The 21,257-nt window shown below is 40.6% G+C and overlaps 3 protein-coding genes across 5 annotated transcripts in view; 1 reads left to right on the top strand and 2 right to left on the bottom strand.

Moving 5' to 3' along the window:
* Window positions 1–2,279, top strand: part of eys (eyes shut homolog) — a 137,719-nt gene extending 135,440 nt beyond the window's left edge. Inside the window, exons 49-50 of the mRNA XM_069144847.1 lie at window positions 11–172; window positions 1,087–2,279. Coding sequence (XP_069000948.1) covers window positions 11–172; window positions 1,087–2,279 — 1,355 coding nt within the window. The remainder of the gene's footprint in view (window positions 1–10; window positions 173–1,086) is intronic.
* Window positions 2,280–2,794: 515 nt separating this feature from the next.
* Window positions 2,795–14,603, bottom strand: phf3 (PHD finger protein 3). Of its 3 annotated transcripts, none has more exons than XM_069144848.1 (16): window positions 14,527–14,603; window positions 12,341–12,591; window positions 11,626–11,742; window positions 10,207–11,521; window positions 9,827–10,097; window positions 9,362–9,413; window positions 8,278–8,392; window positions 7,997–8,153; window positions 7,783–7,899; window positions 7,465–7,587; window positions 7,214–7,358; window positions 6,892–7,078; window positions 6,657–6,804; window positions 5,788–5,877; window positions 5,331–5,526; window positions 2,795–5,223 (listed from the first exon to the last, which is right to left on the bottom strand). In XM_069144848.1, exons 2-16 carry the CDS (start codon window positions 12,573–12,575, stop codon window positions 3,452–3,454), a joined length of 5,040 nt encoding a protein of 1,679 aa, XP_069000949.1. In that variant the 5' UTR covers window positions 12,576–12,591; window positions 14,527–14,603; the 3' UTR covers window positions 2,795–3,451. The 3 variants fall into 3 exon arrangements, with proteins under 3 accessions (XP_069000949.1, XP_069000950.1, XP_069000951.1); XM_069144849.1 differs by lacking the exon at window positions 14,527–14,603 and adding an exon at window positions 14,490–14,511; XM_069144850.1 differs by lacking the exon at window positions 14,527–14,603 and adding an exon at window positions 13,387–14,469.
* An 836-nt stretch (window positions 14,604–15,439) lies between these two features.
* Window positions 15,440–20,893, bottom strand: LOC138195011 (isoaspartyl peptidase/L-asparaginase). The gene is made up of 7 exons (XM_069144075.1): window positions 20,831–20,893; window positions 19,818–20,014; window positions 18,517–18,659; window positions 18,086–18,249; window positions 17,320–17,438; window positions 16,603–16,713; window positions 15,440–16,140 (listed from the first exon to the last, which is right to left on the bottom strand). Exons 2-7 carry the CDS (start codon window positions 20,002–20,004, stop codon window positions 15,932–15,934), a joined length of 933 nt encoding a protein of 310 aa, XP_069000176.1. The 5' UTR covers window positions 20,005–20,014; window positions 20,831–20,893; the 3' UTR covers window positions 15,440–15,931.
* Between the last annotated feature and the right edge of the window lie 364 nt (window positions 20,894–21,257).

The following is a 21,257-nucleotide window of genomic DNA, read 5'->3' as shown; positions in this document are numbered from 1 at the left end:
TCCTGTTCAGCTGTGACCATCAGTGATCCATTCTTCAGTGCCAACCAGTCCTCCTGGATGTCATTCCCACCGATGAGCATTAGACACAGGACTGTTTTGCAGCTGCAGTTCCAGCCTTTGTCACCAGGCGGCATCCTCGTCTACACTGCACAGCATCTCAGTGCCAGAGCGGGTGAGGTCGCCAGCTTTATTTTGATATACAAAGTGTGATTTTTACGGTGCAGATTGCCCATGTGTTGATGTGCGACAACCAGGATGCCAGATGCTAGCATGACACACATTACCAATCATTGTTTGTTTCAAAAGTCTGACTAATAGCTCATGAGAGAGACTTTGCACTTAAAAACTAAGTATTACATATATTTACTGCATGCATTTAACTATATGCCCCCTCCATAATTCTGAACATTAATTGGAAACAAATGAATTCTTCTCTAAACTAAAACAGTTTCTTACAAAAGGCATCTGAAATCAGGTCCAGCATGCAGCATAGTGGGATCACAGTGTGTATGGATACAGTCAGATTAATGACATAGAAGTATTTTTTAATTTGTACCCAAGTTGACCTCACTGGCAGCATAATGTAAAGAGAGTTGTAAAGGACTGCTGTCCCACTGCAACATTAGAAAGTTATGTCAAAGTTGTAAAACTTGTAAAAAAAAAAAAAATTGTTATCACTGTAAGTACTCATCATACAAATTATAATTTTCATTTGTCATTTTATTAGTCACCAAGTGCTATGGTTAATTTTAGATCATAAAATATCACCGCCACGCTGAGGGGCTTAGAGAGGAAATATATTGTGTTAATTGTGCTCACAACCTACAGACATACTGAGCCTGTGAGGTGGACCTGGCGGCATTCAGGCATGCAGAAAAATGTGGCCTATATTTTGAGATATATGTGCGAGAACGATGTGAATTAAGTTTGTGCCGCTCAGAGCATTTAACCATTACATTTAACAGTAATGTCCTTGTAACTTTGGTTCATCAACAGACACTGCTGTAAGCAAGAAATATTGGAACTATTCTCCACCACAGAAATACCTTCTTTTTTTGATTAAATGTATATATTTTCTTCCCATAGGAGATTTCCTCTGCCTCTCTTTGACATCCGGGTTTGTCCAGCTGCGATACAATCTTGGTGATGGCAACCACATCCTGCAGTCGGCCAAGAACGTGGACCTGCGCGGCAGAACCTGGCACACAGTGAAGGCCGGTCGAACTGGTAACCAAGGCTTCCTCATCCTGGACAACCAGGAGGTCAGAGAGAATGTGACTGAAGGGATGACCACCCTCGACGTCGCTACAGACATATTCGTCGGAGGCGTGTCCACTCTGAGCTTCGTCTCCACGGACGCGACTGAAGGGGAGCCGACGAGCTTCACTGGTGGCCTGAGAGAACTTGTGCTCAACGGTCAAGAGTTGGAGCTGACAGAGATGGGAGCGGTAAGTGGCGCAAACGTGGGGGACTGGGATGGGACAGCCTGCGGGTACAAGGTGTGCCAAAACGGAGGTCGCTGCAGGGCAACAGGAAGTGACTCATTCACGTGTATATGCCCACCGTTATGGAGTGGCTCCGTGTGTAAACAGTCCGTTAGCTGTGTCAGCAACGTCTGCAAACACGGTTCCATATGTGCCCCATCGGGAGTCCGCTCATACCGCTGCATGTGCCCCTTAGGATGGGGAGGGAAGTACTGCGACACGGAAATATCCGCAGACGCTTTCAAGTTTGTTGGAAACTCTTATGTTAAATATCAGGACCCGAGATACAACACGAGAAATTTAAAGTACACGCAGGTTTCTTTCAGCTTCCTCGCAAGCTCAAATGACGGTCTGATCGCGTGGATGGGAAAGGCCGAACACGAAGATGACGACTACCTCGCGGTTGGACTTGAGGGGGGCCATCTTAAAATTGCAGTCAATCTTGGAGAAAGACTTTCCATCCCGCTAACTTTCAGGAATCTCACTCTGTGCTGCAACAAATGGCACAATATCTCCATATCTCTAAACAGCACAATCATTCAGGTGTTCCTGGACAGGAAACGGATCCTTTTCCAAGATGTGGACCCATTTGAGCGATACGTAGCCTTAAACTATGCAGGTCAGTTTTACTTTGGAGGGTTTGAATTGCACAGAAATGTATCAACCGTGACGTCTGGGTTGTTTTCACAGGGCTTTGAGGGAACTCTCAGAAATATTTATTTGTTTGGAGACACCAAACCAGTTATTTTTCTGAACAATAGTGAGGGTTTTAATATCCATGAGGGCAATAAGTAATTGTGAAAGTGTAGCTCATGGCCTCAACGATACCTGAAAATTCCCCTTGTGATTTGTGAAATGTGATATTAGTTGTGTTTTTTGACATCCTGCTGCAAACTAGCCTGTAAGTAGATGTGTTTAATGTTTGACTGTATTTAGGTAAGTTTTCAAAAGTAGACGTTACCCAAAACTCTTATTTTACCACCTGTTTTTTTCAACACTGTACAGCTTGGTTTTTCAAACTTTTTTACAGTTCATAGCAATTTTACAAAGATATATTGTCATCTGAATTACCTGCGCTGATAAGAATTCTGTTGGATGAAATATCTCAAACAAAACTTTTGCTATTTCCAAAAAGAAAAAGACATTTGATGTCAAATTTAAGCCCTTGTGGCTGATTCTATTTTTTATTTTTTTTTTTAAATAGCTTTACTGTCAAAAATGACTCTACCAGTACAAGTTAAATTCAGTATCTACGCGGTTTCATTTTTAATACATATACAAAGAAATATGAGACTTTTGATTTTATAATCAACAATAAAAAAAGGATTAGCTTTATTACCAACTGTACATAAACACACAGTGCAAAGGCGCACTTCATCTCTAATGTATATTACAAGCCAAAATGTACATACTTTCTCAACAGAAAGTAAGTTTAAAAAATATTTAAGCATTTTAAAAGCAATTAAATTGGAAAAAAAACAAACAATGACACAAAGCTGATGTTTAGATCTCTGTCCACAGTTAAATATTTTCTGTGTTAACAGAAATGTTGAGCTTAACTTAAATGTTTCACAAACTGGTCCACACCTGTATTGTGTTAATGTGAGACTGAAAACTGATCGTTTGTACTCAGTATAGCAGCTCAGTATGAATAAGATATATACAATAAAAAGGTTAAAAGGTTGAAAATTTTCCAATATTGAGTGTTTTCTTGGTCTGAATAGAACTCATTTATAATCCCACTGAAATGGTATCCAATTTTTTTTTTTTCTGTCGATAACATAAAATGGAACTTCTGTGAAAGATGCAGACCGGTGTATAAAACAACAAACAAACAACTCCACCAGCAGCCAATACAGCCAGAGTGGTTTGTACAAGCCACTTGACCAACAAGCTGACAGTCTCTTAGAGCTCCAAAGTCTCGTCAGGAGGGCTTTGAAATAAAAATTAAAAAAAATAAAACATAATTATGAGTAACTGTCTTTTGAACTTCTGCGTCCATTCTCATAATCAGAGTCCCGTCTGTGTCTGTGTCTGTCCTTGTGACGGCTGCCGCAGTCGTCGCTGTGGGGCCTCTCTTTCCTCTTCTCGCCGTGGCGGTCGTCCGAGTGTCCGTGGTGCCTGCTCCTCTCCCTGTGCTTGTCGTCGTGGCTGCGATCGTGCTTCTTCTCCCGCTCCCGGTCGTGGTGTCGGCTCTTCTTCCCGTGGTGGGAGTCCCTGTGGTGGCCGTGCCTCCCGTGGTGATCTCTGTCTTCTGTGCTTCGCGGCCTCTCCCACGGGTCGCTGTATCGCTCGTCCAGACGCTTGAAGTCTTTGGCCAGGGAAGGGGGTCTGCCAGATGGGTCCGAGTAACACTTGGGGTGCGGTGACTCGAGTCCAGGGATCGCCTGTGATGTGCTGTCCTGAGCCCAGTGGGTGCTATCGTTCTGATCCAGAGTGTCAGGAGGGTCAGAAGAGTAATCGTAGCTGCCGGGTACCTGAGGCTTGTCCTGCTGCGAGGGGAACGGTGCTGAACTGTTGTATACTGGGAGGGCTGGTGCCATTACCGAGTCCTGTTGGGGCTCAGGGGCCTCCGTGTTGCTCGCTGCTTGAAGTCCTTGGACTGCCGGGGGATACGTTGTCTGTATTAACACGGCGCCGGCCTGGGTCACGCCGGGGTCCTCCTTTTTACTATCAAGTGGTTGAAGAGCAGTTTGGTTCTGTTCTTCAGGCTTGTGCTTGGCCTGAGAAAGCTTTAAATATCCTTGGTGAAATGGTACAATCGGATCATTTCTAGTGCTGCTCACCGCAGGAACAGGTCGAGGACTTGAAGGATCCGAGAGGCTGGCTTTATCCTTTTGTAGCACCATTGTGTCTTCATTCACAGTGGAATATGCTGAAGACTTCTTCAATATTCCACTTAAAGGAGGTTTTGAGCTATTTGTTGGATCTGAAGCAGCTTGAGGCTTTGGCTGGGATAAAGAATTCCCTTCACTTGTTCCTTTTTCAGTTTCAGACAAAAGGCCAGCGTCGCCTTTGTTTGTCGAGGCACAACTGCTAGTTTCAGTCCCGCTCGGAGCTGCTGACAAGCTCGCCAGGAATGCTTCGGTCGATACATCCGGAGGCTTATCCTTCAGCGAGACTGATGCACCATGGCTCACAACTGCAGCGTCCTTTCCCGATGAGCTGTTCGCAGCAGATGTATCGGCCGGGCCGGCTGGCTCCGGTTCAGCTTTAACAGGTTTGGCTTCTTTCTTCTTGACAACGAAGCGCTCTCGCGGGGCAGAAGCTGCTGGACTTTTTGAGTTGCCAGTTGATGCCTCGGTTTTCAGAGCAGACTGGGTCTTCTGGATGTCGTGCGCTGTCGTTGCGGGTTTACCTCCGACATCTGTCAGGGGTGGCAGCTCGCCGCCCCAGCCCACTAACACACCCGGGAGAAAGCGGAGTGGTTTTTGGGATTCTTGATTGTTGGTATCCTCGGGGGCGGGTGGTTCTTCAAAAGCCTCTGCGACTGGCTCATCAGCTTCTTCAGTAGTCTTAAGTGGTTTGTCCTTCTCTTTTTTATGTGCAGGAGTCAAGGAAGATAGGTAAAGTTTCTCCTCCTCCTCGGTTGCTCTGTTTTCTTTTGCGGAAATGGTGATGGGCATGATTTCAGGAATGATCCTCGCAGATTCATTTACGTCCACAGGAAGAAAATCTCTCTTCAGTCGTTGGCGTATAATGAGTCCAAGGAGGAGGTTGCCACGGTTGTTTTCTAACCCTGTCAAATGAAAAGATGAATGAGCTTTGATTGATCAGAAATGTTTGTGTAATTTACAGATAGTAAACAATGATCTAAGAGAGAGTAGGGTCCGGCGTTCAGGTTACCTGGCCCATCGAAGGGAACAAGCTGATGTGGAACTTTCTCTGTGGCACCCAAAGGAACGAGATACATGTCCTTCACTTGTTTCAGGTTATTGGACACCACCCCAAAACGCTTGCGACTGCTGAAGTAGGCATAAAGAAGAGTGTAGGAGATCTCGTCTTCCTCTGTCTCGGGGGCGAAGCGAATCAGGCACACCTCCTTTAATGAAACAAAAAGGCACGTGTCAGTAAAATCTACAATTAATGAATGAAGCAGCTTTATAATGACATTCCAAATCTGGATGTTAATTGTCTGATATTAAATACAAATTGCTCTACATCAGGAATAATCCTTGTAGCTTTGTTCATCTCCACAGAAAGAAAAGCATTATAATTAGTGGGAGGGGGGGTTATATTTATTTACTGCATTTCCACCTTAGCCTTTACAATCCTGTAACGAGAAAAGCTTTCAAAAACTCACTTTTGTTCCAGTTGCCCGAATCTTCTCCAAGTAGTCCCAAACTATCTGAGGACTTATCCTCCCGCCAACTTGAATGCTGTCCGGAAGGTCCTATTTGACGGGAAAAAAAAGATCAAACCTTGTGGAGCGTTCACACGTATGGATACAAAGCTGCCATGATCGGGCCTCACAGAGCTCTCAAAGTCTGATTGGCATTCCGGTCCTGTGTCCGAGAGTGATGCAGGTCTCAGCATTGTTTGTTTCAATTGGCTCTTTTCTGACTCAAAAGTGCAACAGAGGATATTTGTATAACATTGAGCCTCTCCCATTTTTGCCACTGTGGTGAAGATGGGCACTTTTTGAGGGTGCCGCATAGCTGCGAAGCCAGGTCTCACTCACAGCAAAGATTCAAATGGCCCATTACTGTCAGTGTTTATTGTCAGGATGGGTCACAATTTTTTAATAGCCATTTAAAAAATAAAAAAGCCAAAGGTTTATGCAACTATTCTCTTATCTTAGTTTCCCTCTTTTTACTGGCACCTGGTAGTGATGCCTCGCTACTACCAGAAGGTGGCAGCAATGCAACTAAAATCTGTTTAGCGGATAATGTGGGGCCGAGATTAGATGCTTCTGTACAAACAGGAGAGTCGTGCAAAGAATACTATTTGCTGTCGGAAAGATCTGCGTGGAACTTCTTCAAAAAATAAACAAAAATGAAGTGTAGTGCAAACTCTGCCAGGTAAAGCTAGCATTCCATATCATTTAGGAGCAAAGCACCAAACAAACACTCTTTCCACAGATTATCAAACAGTATTTTTGCTTGAAATACACTCCCCCTATTTACTGCCTACAATACTTTGCAACAGCTGTCCAAAAATTTTCCATTTTACCTCAGGCAAGTTGTCCAAAATGCCGGAGACGGGAAACACTTTCGTCATAAGTTTTGCCACAGAGTGCATATGAATGAATCCTCGCCACAGGGACTTCAGGGTGGAAAGGAAAGTAGCTTGTTCATCTTTTCCAGCTGTATGATCCGACCTGTGACAGATACAGCAGCAATGAGGCAAGCATGCAAAAACTTGTTTCACAGCATAGCCCCACTGAGAGTCTGAAATAACTGCTTACCGTCCTTCGTAGCCTGACTGAGCACTTCTGAAGCTCTCCTCTAAAACAGTGAGGTGCAGGTCATCTTCGATGGCCGGCGCTGTCGTGCTCTTCGTCTCTTCTGCTTTGGTGGACTGCCTCCGAACCACTGTGGTAGCAACTTTGACCACTTTGGTGGGTGCCTCCTCCACCGGGGGCGCCATACGACCTTACGGAAGAAAAGAAAAAAAATGCCACAAGTCAGTCACTGTGTCAAGTTAGTAGCAACACCCTGAGAAAGATGTTTTGTTAAAGACTAGGCTCAATGACTTGGACTAGGTGTATTGCTCATGTCAGGGTCTACCTGTGCAGATTTTGCAGTGCAGGTCAAACAAGTGAGACTTGTGTTGGCTGGTAGTGTCTTTGTCCGTCTTGGTATTGTCTGCTTTCTTCTCCGGGGTGTTTGGAGGTTCTGCCGAGACTTCTGTCATTTTGGAAGGAGGCTCAAGCTGAAAAGAGAAGGGAAGATGTTCAAGTAGAAAAATGTTATCGGAAAGAAAAAAAAAAAATATATATATATATATAGAGCAGAGTAAGATTTGATCTGACCCTTACCTCTGCAGGCTCCGGTGCTTTCACCGGTTCCTGGCTTTCAATTTCAATTTCACCTTTGTGTGTGATCTTTGTGATCGGTCGTCTCTCTACCTCCCTTTGCTCTTTTTCAATCATCTCAATTGTCTGTGAAATGGGGAATTAATTACTTTTAGACAGCTACTGAATGCTTTGTATTCCTAACTTATAAGGACATCATTAAAAGGGCAAAATGTCAAAATCTTGCATTATTAACAATACTTGCCGACCCTAAATTTATCACGGTGGATTTATGCAACAATATTTGTGAAACCCTACGGCAAAGGTTCAATCATTACTTACATGTCGGTTCTCTCTTTGTCGCCAAGCAGCCAATTCTTTGGAGGCCAGTTCCTCGGGACTCATTCGAATTAGGTTACCAGGAGAAATTTCCCCATTGACCACCCTCTTAAAGAGGACCTAAAAATATAAAGAAAAACAAAGCAAATGAAACTATGTTTATATCAAATCAGAAAACGTTACATTTGTTTCATGCCTGCTACAAAATAGTACTTACATTGTTTTTAGTGTCTTTGAGGTTAAACATTAAGCTTCTGTACTTGTTCTTGTATTTGTTGTCGGTGTCTTTATACAAGTGAAAAAGCTCTCGCTCTGTTTTCTTGGCAACTTCAGAGGCCCTCTCCACTGAGATGTTCAGATCAGACTCCTTCAACCTACAATACACAAAACATCACATGCTTGGTGCACTTGTTTGAGTTTTGATTTAAAAAAGAAAAAAAAAAAAAAAAAGAAGAAATTTCAGTATTCACACAACTGTTAATTAAATGAATTCCTTACCTATGAATGAGGATTTCTTTCAGAGAATCCCGTACACTTCGCCTGATCGCCTCCACAGAGACAGGCTTCTTTGAAGATGAAGTCTTACTTTTTGTCTCTTGTTTCAGCTGAACACCTAAGACAGAATGACAATATCTACTGAGCGGGTGGGAAATTGTAGTCATAAGGACAACAGGATATTTCTAGATTCAACATGGAGTTTTGAGGATTTGTATTCACTTCTGTAATTAACACAAGAAAAGCAGGATGACCTTCAACAAGCCCTTACAAATAGAAAAAGACGAGCTGCATAAGGCAGCAAGAAGACAATCAAAATGAGCACTGTATTCAGATTTAAGTTGGCTTTGTGAGCACATTGGTTTCCCAATGTGGAAGCGAACAGCACTAACAAAAGCAACACAACAAAAATGATTTGCAGCTATTTAAAGAGTTCCTATTTTACCGATACACCCGCTCTTTTTTTTGTTTGTTTGTTTGTTCTTTTATAATGCCCGACAGTATTTGAAACTCCCAAAACGCTGCTAGCACTCACTCATATTTTGAAAGTTGTTGAAATATCCACAGTGAGCTGGGATTCAGTTTTTGGGGAGGTTTTGAAAAAAATCCGGCTGCACCATTTTAAATATAAAAAAAAAATATCATTGGTATTTTTACACCGCCAACACGCAACAACAGCAGGTACCACCAAACTGTAAAAACTTTTGCCGACATATGGGCAGCAGTAGTAGTCAAGTGTTATATTGTAATACTTAGAAGTATATATATATATATATATATATACATAGCTTAAGGCTGTTTTAAAGTGCATTTAAATTTGTCATCTGAACTGGCAGTGTAACAGTCAAATTTAGTCTTCAGCAAAAAAACATGTGGTGTCACCCAATGTGATGAAATAAAACAAATATGTATACATTCATGCGTTGTGATTGACTTCAGTCAATCTTGTTGATACTATTGTAATAACAGAAAGACTCAGAAATAAGAGGAGACTCAGCCTGACCCTGAACTGTGGTGATGAAAACAGAAAAAAAGACAAAAACAAACTCCTTCTTACATGGATAGCTGGTAAAAAAAAAAAAAGTACCTGTTTTATGGAATCCTTCTCTGCCATCTGTGGACTGTTTTCTATCTGGATCCTATTCCAGAAGGGAAGTGGGAAAAAAAAACACATTAGCCACATTTTTAATTTTGTTAATAATTAAGACAGAAAATGAGCACAAAAATTAAAGTATGTAAAAAATAAAAAATAAAAAAACACATGAAACTTTACAACCCATTGGCCAAAAAGTAATAAAATAAAAAACTGGTTGAATTTGATGTGACGCAAGTGATTTAAGTTTTGTGTGAGAAAACTTTGAGTGCACCTTGTCAACTTGTTGTGCACAACTCTTATAAAGGCCAAGTAAAAGCAAATAGACAAACCATTGTGTAGTGGCAACACTGTCTGATTATTATCAGGCTGAATTAGCTTGGGGAAACAAATAACAACATATTCTTTGTATGTGAAAGAATAAAATGTATTTCATAAGCTCTTCGAGATGCCACGTACCTTTCTTACTGGTCTGACGCCACCTGACGCAAGTGTCTGGGAGGATTCTGGATCGGCATTCGGAGGCAGCTTCTGATCTTGAACCTCAGTCTTTGCTTGAACCTCAGGAGCACTCGGGGGCTCAGGCTCCGCCTTCTTGCTTTCCTCCTCACAGCACTTCAAGCACACGTACATCTGGTCCTCCTCCTCCATTTCATGTACTTTCGTCAGGTCGAGACCAACGCAGTCGCCGTGGAACCAGTCGTCGCAGCGACCACAGCCTACCATGAATCTACACAAAGTAAAGCTATTATTAAAAGGTGTGTTTGTGAACAAGCATCACTCCGGCTCAATTATTAAACGTTTATATTGTACGGAACGTATTTAAATGCAACACTTACATGTTATTGTGGTGTTTTTTGCACAGACCGCAGCAGTTGTTTCCATCCCAAAGAGTCTCGTTATGAGCAGGTTGCTCCTCAGCAGTTTCCTTCTTCGCAACGGGAGCGTTATCTGGAATAAAGAGCTGCGGCTCCTCCACAGAGATGCTTCTTGTATTTTTACTTTTCAGTCGCTGAAGAATCTTCTCTGGCTTTTTCGGTTTGGACTTGTCGTGCCCTCCTTCTTCTGGTGATTTTAAAGAATTGCCTGGATGACTGTGCGCCGGGTGAGTCGCCTCAACTTTGCCGCTGTTGTGAGGATTAGTGTGTTTAGTTGGTCCATGCTGCTCAGCCGCACGGTTGCCCGATGACGGGCTCTTCTTCACTGCAGAGCTGGGTGAACTCTGTAATTTTGGTTTCACTTTAACGTCTCCTGTACCCTGTGTCTTTTGCACTTTAGTAGCATGCTCACTTTGGGTGTTTTCTGCAGGCCTTTTCAAGTGTGCAACATCTTGCCCCTCTTTTTGAGATTTCATTTTGTGCAGGTCTCCTCTTTGGATGATTTTGGATGGCGTGTCTTGAGGAACTTTATGTTCCTTAATCATATTGCTTGTTTTGCATGTAACCATGTTCTTGTTCTTGTTCGATGTCAGTCCTTGTTTAGCCTTGAGCAGAGTTTTGGCCACAACCTGTTGCTTATCCTTTCCGTCGGTCTGATTACTAACAGTAGTTGTGGTGTTCTCATTGCTCTGTGCCTGCTTGGTACCCTCCTTTCCTTTATTGACTACTGTCTGCTTTTCAGAAGGATTCTGATTGTCAACTTTTGTCTCTTGAGTGCAGGGGCTCCCTATTAATGTCCCATTGGAGGTCTGCACGTCATTAGGATTCACGTAAGGGCCCAGTCCAAGGGCTGCATCATCAACAGAGCTCTTCTCGTTTACATCCATCTGTGCTACATTCTCCGGGGTGGGATTCTGTACATGGACAGCATCATCGGACAAAATGGTAAAACCAACATCCCCGCCGTAAGAAAAACCGTCTTCGAAGCACACAGACTGGCTTGTATCAACACTTTGTGTGTAAGAGGGTCCTGGAAGCAACTCAATCTTGAATCCTCCGATTGTGACGGTCAATCGTCGCAATATGACTGAAGGTTTCAGCCATAATCCACCATCAAGATCATTAATATTAATCCGCCCTCCGAGAGTTAATTCTTTCTTCAGCTGTGCACCTTTGACTCCTTTCTCAATAAGAAAAGACTTGCGTAGCCTGTTGGCTGGTTTCCTTCCCAGTTGTCCTCGAATCATGGTGTTGGTGGACGTGTTAGGCTGCTGTTCTGTTTCAACAAGAGAAAGACAAACATATTAAAATGTGTAACACCATCTCTAATTTAAAAATATACTATGGTGGATACAGGAACACGAATGAGCACCGACTTACCGCTCTCTGAAGTGTGCGGACGTTTGTTCTGCCTGTCAATGAGTTGCTTAACTTGAGCGGACTCTGCAACATTCAGTTCACTATTAAGGCCTGAGGATGCTGAACCACTATCGAGGCCTGCGAGATGAAAAATAGCATTTGTGTCAATGTGAGAAGCAAGTGATCTGAAGAAAACAATATTAAACACTAGTAGTCCAGGATAAATGGCAGTCAGTCATGACAGCACATTTACAAAGACCTTCATTATTGTATCTTGTCTTGTCTCTATGATAAAGTAAAGAAATCATGAACTGGAGACACTCAAAATAAAGATATGAAACACTATTTGAATGTGATATCTGATACTGCTAAAGCTTACCGACAGTGTTTGAGTACAGATAGCTCTTAATGCTTCCTGCATATCTCAATGTAAGGTGACCTGCCAAAGTGTTTGGTTTTTATCAAGCACAAGCACCAAAAAAAAAGTTGACGTAAAATTCAAATGAGCAAATCCAGCACAGAGAAAATGGGTCTGCTGATGACCAAATAATGTTAGCAAGCTGTTGTATTCACAACTTCCCCCACCAAGTTTTCCAGTTGAACTGTGAATGACATTTAGTGAACGCAGCTGCATAAAATTTGTTTTAGTCACGTGTGCTGGTTAGCTTTGAATTAAAGTTTGAAGAACAAATCTACATTCGGGCCTTATCGACCACTATTTTGTCTGCGGACATACTTGCCGAGCCAGTGATCTGAAAGGCGGGGTCTTCATTGTCCAGCAGGTTGAACTGAGCGCTAGCACATCCGAACATGGGATCTTTGTCACTGAGCATGTTCTTCAGCGAGTCCTCCAGTCTGAGTCCGGTCCCAAACTCACTGCTGGCTTCACATTCCAAATTCTGACCGGTTATCAGCGAGTCATCCAACTGGTCACTGGGTATGAGATGGTTAAAGGTGTCCACAATATCCATGAATGCTGCTGCCTTCCTGCAGCAGAACAACACAGACAGGATGTAGATATATATAGATATCTATCTATCTATATAGAGATATCTAGATATCTCTATATAGAGATATATAGATAGATAGATAGATAGATAGATAGATAGATAGATAGATAGATATAGATATTTATTTTTTTTAAAAACATTCTTCATCAAGGAAGACAGTAATTGTTGCTTTAGGACGGCTTTCATGCATCAATGTCGATCATCCCAGCAGCACAGTCTGTATCCAACAGGTCTCAGGGGGGGGGGGGGACATCTCAGGGGGGACATTTTGGACAAATATTCACCGGTTTCAAAGGCCAGAGGAAACTAGACGTAACTACTCGCAAGCACATTAACCGATTCGTTATTATTATTATTGTAGTGTCTGCCGCGCGTGGTTATTCCAGCTACAGACGGGACCGTACATTAAGACACGTGTTCCAGCTGTTCAACAGAGACAGACAGGTTCAAACTTCGTCCCTGGGACGCCTCCATCAGCTGGTTTGCTGTACTGCTGCGCGAAGACAACCGTCGCTAGCACCTTTTAGCCGATCCCCGCGGGTCACTCGTGTTTCACAACGAGTTTGAGGCATATTTAACGAAGGGCGAGAAAAAAAAAAAAAAGCCCGACTTAAACAATCCTCTAAGAGAGGAGGCTGACGGTAAATGAGTCGCAAGGTAATGTTTAATAAAAAAAAAAAATTAAAAAAAAAAAAAAATCAAGCAACGCTGCGACTTCACAACCTGGAGCAGGCCAGAGTTCAACAGTCTGCAAAACCAACACGACACGTACACCTGTTACCAGACCCGACGAGAAGTGTCCACGCTGGTTGGTTTAATATGAACCAACACGTCCACATGAAACATCTCCTTTCTGAGACCCGCTTTGGGCCAGGAGGTGATTGCTAGTTAGCGTGCTAACGTTATAGGACGGCTAACAATAATCCGCTGCGGGAGCACGACGCTGAAGTTAGTTTCCGATTCGACACTTGAGGTAAATTACGTGAAAGCTGCTTTGTTTCTGTTGTTTTCTTTTTGCAACTACTAGTGCAGTAAAAGCGTGTTTATGATTTATAATATATGAAACCTTTATTCTATTTGTGAAAATGTAACAAGAAAACGTTTTTTTTGTTGTTGTTGTTGTTTTTTTGTTTCCCTCCTAATGTCGACCACGTTAAACCTGGTCCGGATCTAAAGCTACGATTATACAGATCAAACTGGATGACGAAAAAGAGGCTTAGAAATGATTAAAATTCTCAAGTTTCAGATTTGTTTTGATTAATAAAGCTGTTTTTTTTTTTTTTTTTTTTTTTTTTTTACTGGACGACTCCACGTCTGTCTGTTTGGGGGGGGAAATGAAATGTCCCATTTCCTACAAAATACAAATATAATAAATGTTTTCAACAGACTGGAAAGTACTGAGTCGATGCTTTATCTCAATGGTCTAACATGGTTTTGTTTTTTTTACGGCATTAAGAAGTTTTAAATAGAGAAAATGAATCGCTGTTTTTTTTTTTAATCAGGGTTACCTACCAATCTGAAGCTAACTTCAGCGTCTCCGAAAAAAAAAACGCAATCACGTATGTTAGCAAGCTAACGGTAACTTATGGAGGAAGTTACCACCCGAAGTAACTCACTGTTAATTAAACGTTATCGTCGCAACTAAAAAAAAAACTAAAAAAAAAACCAGCATTTGCACCAATTAACACAACGAGCCGGAACATCTCAAATCCGCCACACAACGTGTATAAATATGTAAGTTAGGAAGCTCGAAGCTAAATGCTAGGTCGCTTTAGCACAGGCCCCCCGTATGCCAAGTTTGTTTGTAGCCCGGTTTGACACACACACACACACACACGCGTCGTTTTAGATAATCAGAAATATTATTTCTCTTACTGCGACGCTGCTGCCAACTCGTGTGAGGTTTACATACCAGCACAGCTGCTCCCTGGCGCTCCCGGTAACTTCCTCCAAGTCGAGCCGTCATTCGTCCCGCTGCTGCAAAGCCCCCAGACAGGCTGGTCACGTGGCTTCTGTTTACAGGTAGCGTAGCAGCCGACCGGAAGGACATATAGCGCGTTTACTGTGACCCCACGTGTGCAGTCGGAAATAAGTTTCAGACCGGGTTTGATTGTTGTTGCGCAGAAGAAGAAAAAAAAAGACGTTGTTAAGAAGTCGACTTTTCGGACTCGTTCATCCGACGCACGAAGAGAAAATGGGAACTGGACGATGTCCCAAGTCAAACTAAATGTTTGCTGTCTCTAGAAAAAAAAAATTTGAGTGAAATATCTTGACATTCTTTTGCTTGGAAAAACACTTGAAAAGCAGGTTCTTGCTTTTGCCCATTGCATGAACTAAGTTGCATGCGTGGAGCCATATATCCTTAAAATACAAGATCTTTAAAATATATTTTTTTTTTTTTAAATCATTTTAGAGGCTTACCTTTTGTTTAGTTTTGGGATTTCAGATGGAAAACATCCATGCACACAACTGCAGTATCAAAACTGTGTTAATCTACATTTCTATAACTTAATTCGTTTTTGCTGTATATAGTCTGTGTGTGTATTTATTCTTTTATTGCTCGTTTTTTTCGAAAATAATTATTTTGTATTTATCTTATTTCGTTTATTTCATACGTATTTGTAAATTTGTCCATACTGTGTAGATGCTGCTGTGACGACTAAATGTCTCCACTGTGGGATTAATAAAATCTAATCTAATCTCATCGAATGAGGAAGTATTTAGAAAACTGAACTGAAATGTACTGCCAAAAGGTGTTAAAGGTTAATTGAAAGGTACAGACTTTTAATACTCATGAAAATTGTCAATATTGGAGAAAAAACACATTTAGAGAAATATGTTTTATTCATTAGCCATCATCCAGTGTAATTGTATTGTCCACATTCTGATCTAACGTATGTGATCTACATAGACCGTACTTCAAGAATGAGCCTCCATGTGTTTTAGTTGTTTGGGAAATAAAATTGTAAAAAAGTTAAGAAAATGAATCAGACATCCTACATTTGTAGAAGTAAAATGTTATCTGGAATTCAGAAGATAAGGAAAAATAGTTCCAGTGTCTCCAAGATTGAGATTTACTGTAAGCACAGTAATGTTTCATCTTTCACAATTTAAATTTCACAGTACACATGTACAGCGCGTAGCTTTAACATCACAAAACAGACAGAAGAAAGCACTACTCATTTAATTTGGCTACAGTCAACAAATGTTCACCTAGACAGACAAAATATTTCAAACTGCGGTGAATTATTAGAAAACGTGTGGAATACAGTTCCATACTTTCAGTACGGTGAGTACAATAAAAACTGTTAAAACTATTATTGGGACAGCTGTTCTTTTACTCTTTCATTTGGGTCTAATCCAAACCACAACACGTCCTGTTCCACGGCAGCCCAAGCCATTCGCTCTGTGGTAAAGGTGGCAGCCCACTGACCTGACGGAGAGACGACAATAGCACCTCCTGCACCTCGGACTCGGTCTCCCATGTGCTGCAGAGACACCTGTGAAGCTTCTGATACTGATTTACCTGTTAAGGGAAGAAGAAATATGAAAAATAGTTACAGATAAAAAACAAATTTGGAGAATCAGTGTGGTTATGTAATTTCACAACGCATTATATATCAAATTCTCCCTTAATAATTCAAAGCCATAGTTCAAATATTCATATGATTATATCAAAACCTGCTCAAAAACAAACCATTTGGAAACAGTGATGACGCAAATTGAAAACATTTGCACTAATTCTGAATTGCCACAATAACATGAAAAAATAATAACTGTGACAGCTATAGTGAAAAACTGTGATTACTCTAAACTATATGATACCTGGGTGTCATTCTCACTGTTTTGATCTTATTCATGAATTCATTTCACCGTTAGTTTTATTTAGGATTATCCCAAAACCAGAGCATCAGGTATCAAGTCAAGAAAAAGTCCTATAAACAGTACATGGCTTGTCTGTAAAGAGTTTGACAGTATGATACCTTACCTTGTTCAATATGTGAAAGAATGAGTCTGGCCAATGTGACTTTAAGAATAGATTCTCCATGACCAGTACAAGACACAGCACCACTGAAGTTGTCTGCGTATCCACCAGAGCCTTATTTATGAGGGAACAAGATTGTTATAAATTATAAATTTGATCTTAAAACTGCAGTGCGGAATTTTTTTCTCCCCCTTCAGACAGTAAAAGTAATTACAAAATCACCGTCAACACGTGCTTACACGATCTGCTCCGCGTTAGCCTTCTATATTACCACTGTTGCAGCTCTAAAACGGTGGATAAATGGTTTTGAGTATCACAACACCCAATCAGAATTTAATCCGTTTGGTCCAGTAACTTTTGGACAGTCCAGAAGAGCTGCACATATGAATAATTTTACTCACATTGAAATTAGTAGAGAGCTAAACCAGAAGTTAGCTGGCTTGGTGGTCCAAGCCCAGCACGCCAATGTCACACCAGACGTGTACTTATACTGTGAAAGATTTATCTGGTGGTGATAGGTTTAATTAGCATTTTCTAAAATCCCTTGGCCTGAATTGAACATTCATTTATGTAAAAGTCACGCTCAATATGTTAAAATTGTTTTTGATAAAGTAAGTCTAATGATGATCATGAAACCTGAATTAGTGTATTCTAATCAGACAGTGTATCTGACACCTTAAAAAGAGCTATTTTAGAAAGTGCAAGTAAATGAAGTCATACCAATAACCGGAGAGTCTCCTACTCTGCCGACCATTTTGTTCCTGATCCCTCCAGTTGATGTTGCACATGCAACATTGCCATCACAGTCCACAGCAACCGCCCCAACAGTGTCATGGGCCCTATGATGACAAGAGATTATATTTCAGATTATATTAAAAAAAAAAAAAAAAAAAAAAAAAAAAAAAATCACATATGCAATCCCCCATGTTTAGCAGACTACTTGAGCTCATTTCTAGCCGTTTATTTAGAGCTTGAAGATTTTATATTGCAAATGATCTGCACATAAAATAAAAGATTAGATAGGAAGAATCTAATGCTGTGCAGTACAGTAGTTGTTTGTTAGAGTAAATTGACACATTATATTGCTACAGTAGCTGATAAGACTTTTGAATGCCCATTCATTTCTCAGTATAACAGCACCACAGAGCAGTTCCTCATGTCTCCTGAATAACTGAAAACAAAGGTCATTTACAACGAACATGCTTCTACAGTGGGTTATAATGCAGAGGTTTGTTCAGATTCAGTAGCCATTTAACTAGCTGTCATCACTTTCCATTGAAACAATAGCCATCAAAATACCATTATGATTCAAAATTATTTAAAGCAACTCTGGTGTTTTTGTCTGATTTTGGCCAAACAGATTTGAATTGATATAGTTTGATAAGTGAGCTCCAGAGTTTATATTAACTCAGTTTCAGGATAGTGTCACACCAGGCTACTCAATCAAGAAGAGGACAAAATAAAGTGAGACACTGCAGGTACGTACCACTGACAGTTGAAATCCTCGTTCACTCCGGTAACATAATTCTTGTGCTTCTCCCATTCTGTCCTCTCATACTCAGACACCAGTGTTTCAGTGGGAACTCTGACTACACCGATGCTCTCAGCAAACAGATTTGCACCTCTGTCTGTCAACATGATGTGGGAAGTCTGAGATTTTCAATGGCGGCAAACATGAAAGAAAAAGTTAAAGCAGAAAATATATCTCACAGTACTTAAACATAAAGTTATGTTAGTATTCACTGAAGAGTGACATTTTATTCAACCTTTTCGTACCCTACAATTTACTGGACAATTTGACCATTGCTGTCTATCCACGCCATTAAAATATCATTACAGAATTTGAATCACTGATTAAATCTTATTAATAAGTCTTATTTTCAAAGACAGACAGAAACGGAGTACTTATGAAAAGACCTTCTCCATCACTGCCCGTGCCAATGACACAGGGTTGGCGACGTTCTTTGCTGAAGACACAGCACCACAGTCAAGTGTCCGTCCATCCATGATAATGGCATCCAGCTCCACCTCTCCATCAGTGTTCAGTGTTGCTCCGTGCCCTATAGAGAGCGACGGGATGGAGATATGATTTCCTTCTAGTTTTGTGTGCAAAGGTAGGACAAACTATGATGTAGATCAGTTTCCACTTGTTCAGATGTAATTTGTCTGCTTCGCCCTCAAAAGTCCACTGGGTGGGGCAAACTAGCGCAACAGCAGCAACACAGCACAGTATTTCTAATGTATACATCACTGATATTGATACTTGATTTTCTTAGCACATTAAATCATTTCACAACTTTCATTGATGTAAATGTCAATATAAATGTGGGCATAAGTACTTTTATTGCATACTGTCTGTTTAATGGAGTTTAATTCATATAAAAAAATATATAATTTCAGATTTAGCTCAGTGCACGGTATTAGTCAAAAGACCCTGGTTGAATTCAGGCTTACATACATTTTATTTCAGGTTTTACTTTTGGTTAATCTTTGTAAACAAATAGGCGAGAGGCGACACTGTCAGGAAATGTGTTGTTGTCTTTGTCAGTTCTGAACTAATTAAGACTTTTGAACCGTGAAAAAAATTCAACATTAATTTAGTAAGCAGCGATTTGTTCTTTTGTACAGCATGTAGAAGTCTTCCTTCTCTTGGACTGTAGCAGATTATGTTGTTTATGTCAATTGTCAGTTTTTGTTTATTATGAGGGTGGTCTTATTTATTGATTCACTGTGATGCTATGACACTTCTAGTAAAAGATGGTCTTTTATCAAAATATATGAGAATTTGTCAGGGGAAAGATATTAATGATATTAAGGACAGAATACAGTTCTGGCACAGCAGAGTAGTTTATAGACAGATTCTAAAATGTAGATTAGGTTTTGGTGCAGCCTGGGTTAGGGATAAAAAAACAGATTATGAGTATGAGTCTAAAAAATGAGAAACATAACCACCGCTGATCCTCATCTCTCTATGCAGTCCAGATGGATGTTAGTGTGACCACCAGCAGATGGAGACAGCGGTTTTAGGTTTAACTGATTTATTTGAATAAAGCAGGAGGTAGTTAGCCCTAAAAAATGTGTGTGATAAAAGAGAGAAGCAGGAAATAAGTGTTCAAGTATATATGGATAACATCTGTCGGCAGATATTAGCTCACTTTAATGTCAAATAAAAATGTCTGTAAATGGGACAAAAAATGTTTGAGAATAATTTTGAATACCTGCATTAAACACGTTGTTGTCCTCCATAGCCCTCACAGCTGCCTCGACAGCATCCAGTGCATTTCCTCCTCTTTTCAGCACTAAAAACCCTTCATGTGCTGCAGCTTTTACTCCATCGACAGAGGCCTTGGCCAGCTTGTCTGGTATGGCCCACGCCCCACCATGCACCACCAACACTGCTGACATCTTTAAGGCACTGCAGGAAAAAAAGTACAAGCTACTTCACACAAGTTACAGCTGAGAAAAATATCTTTATTATGAGCAGCATTAATAAAGACAAAGAGAATATTATAGTACCTATATTGTCTTTGGTTTGTCAAAGAAATACAGAAACAGTCAAATTCGAGAAGAACGAACAAACAAAAAAAGACACAAATGTAATAAATACAAGAGGTATTTAAATTCTAAACTGTATTGGTAATTTACAATAACTATTTCCTTCTTTCTGGTCTTATTTGCACCTTGGACTGGAGGGTAAAGTTTAACTGCTGTTGTCAGCAGTATCAAGGATTAACTTTAAAACTTAATCTGTCTAACCATTTCTCAGCAGATTACTACACTACCATGTTTTCCACACAAGTTCAATTTTTTTTCTAAATGTGTCGCAACTTGCATTATGTTTTCTGATGTCTTCTGCAAACAATCTGCAAAAATATAATTTACATAGTCATTACTTTTATAATTGTTTTCCCTCTCATTTCTACGTCATTTCCATGTCAAGACATTTGCCTATATATTGTCAAGCCAATTTAAATTTTAAAGTAATCGACGAGTTCGGTTAAAGTGTTAATTTGCATGAGCCACAGTGAAACATGTTATGGCTGCAGTGGCAAATCTCCAGGTGCAATTACAAAAACTGTTTTTTTATTCAATCAAGCACTATACTATAACAATTTTAACAGTAAAAAATATGTCTCTTATTAATTTCATTGTAGCTGGTTGGGTTAACATGTCGTGACAACACAGACTGTTTATAAAAGAGTGACAATCAAACACGTGGGTTTTTCCCTACCTTTCCTGATCTTCACACTTCTTCCCGGGTGAGAGATCCCTCCGCCATAGTCACATGACCTTGAGCGACTTGTTTATATTTATCAAGCCTGATAAAATTCAAAATAAAACTTCCGGTAAATCTTTTCAAAGTTAAATCCTCGTCAACCATCATGGTGAGCTTTGAAATAAAGAAGACAACGTGACAAAAGTCATCTTCATACAATTTCAAACTGTTTATTCAGGATATATTCATGCAAATGCAGTTTTTTTACAAGTCTAATTTAAAAAAAAGTGTCAAACAAATATTGACCAACATCCATCCGTGCATCACCATGTAGGCCTGATAAACCTCCTAAGATGTGATCCATCAGATATACAACCACTGCACATGAGTTATATGTGCATGTACTGACACATGCAGGAAGGGACCAGTCATCTCTGTCTCT

This window comes from Embiotoca jacksoni, unplaced genomic scaffold, assembly GCF_022577435.1.
Source record: "Embiotoca jacksoni isolate LCO1_2020_lvr unplaced genomic scaffold, fEmbJac1.0.p SCAF_12, whole genome shotgun sequence".
NCBI classification, from domain to species: Eukaryota; Metazoa; Chordata; class Actinopteri; family Embiotocidae; genus Embiotoca; species Embiotoca jacksoni.
This window is presented reverse-complemented; position numbering and strand designations above follow the sequence as displayed.

What these genes read in the sequence shown, in the direction of transcription:
- phf3 (XM_069144848.1), bottom strand. Translation starts at nt 12,575, where the DNA reads ATGGATATTGTGGACACCTTTAACCATCTCATACCCAGTGACCAGTTG. An exon ending in TCCGCACACTTCAGAGAGCG is followed by an intron (nt 11,522 to 11,625) that starts GTAAGTCGGTGC and finishes TTGTTGAAACAG; the next exon opens with AACAGCAGCCTAACACGTCC. An exon ending in TGTTCCCTTCGATGGGCCAG is followed by an intron (nt 5,224 to 5,330) that starts GTAACCTGAACG and finishes TTCATTTGACAG; the next exon opens with GGTTAGAAAACAACCGTGGC.
- LOC138195011 (XM_069144075.1), bottom strand. Translation starts at nt 20,004, where the DNA reads ATGTCAGCAGTGTTGGTGGTGCATGGTGGGGCGTGGGCCATACCAGAC. An exon ending in CAACAACGTGTTTAATGCAG is followed by an intron (nt 18,660 to 19,817) that starts GTATTCAAAATT and finishes CGCTCTCTATAG; the next exon opens with GGCACGGAGCAACACTGAAC. An exon ending in AGGAGACTCTCCGGTTATTG is followed by an intron (nt 16,714 to 17,319) that starts GTATGACTTCAT and finishes CTCATAAATAAG; the next exon opens with GCTCTGGTGGATACGCAGAC.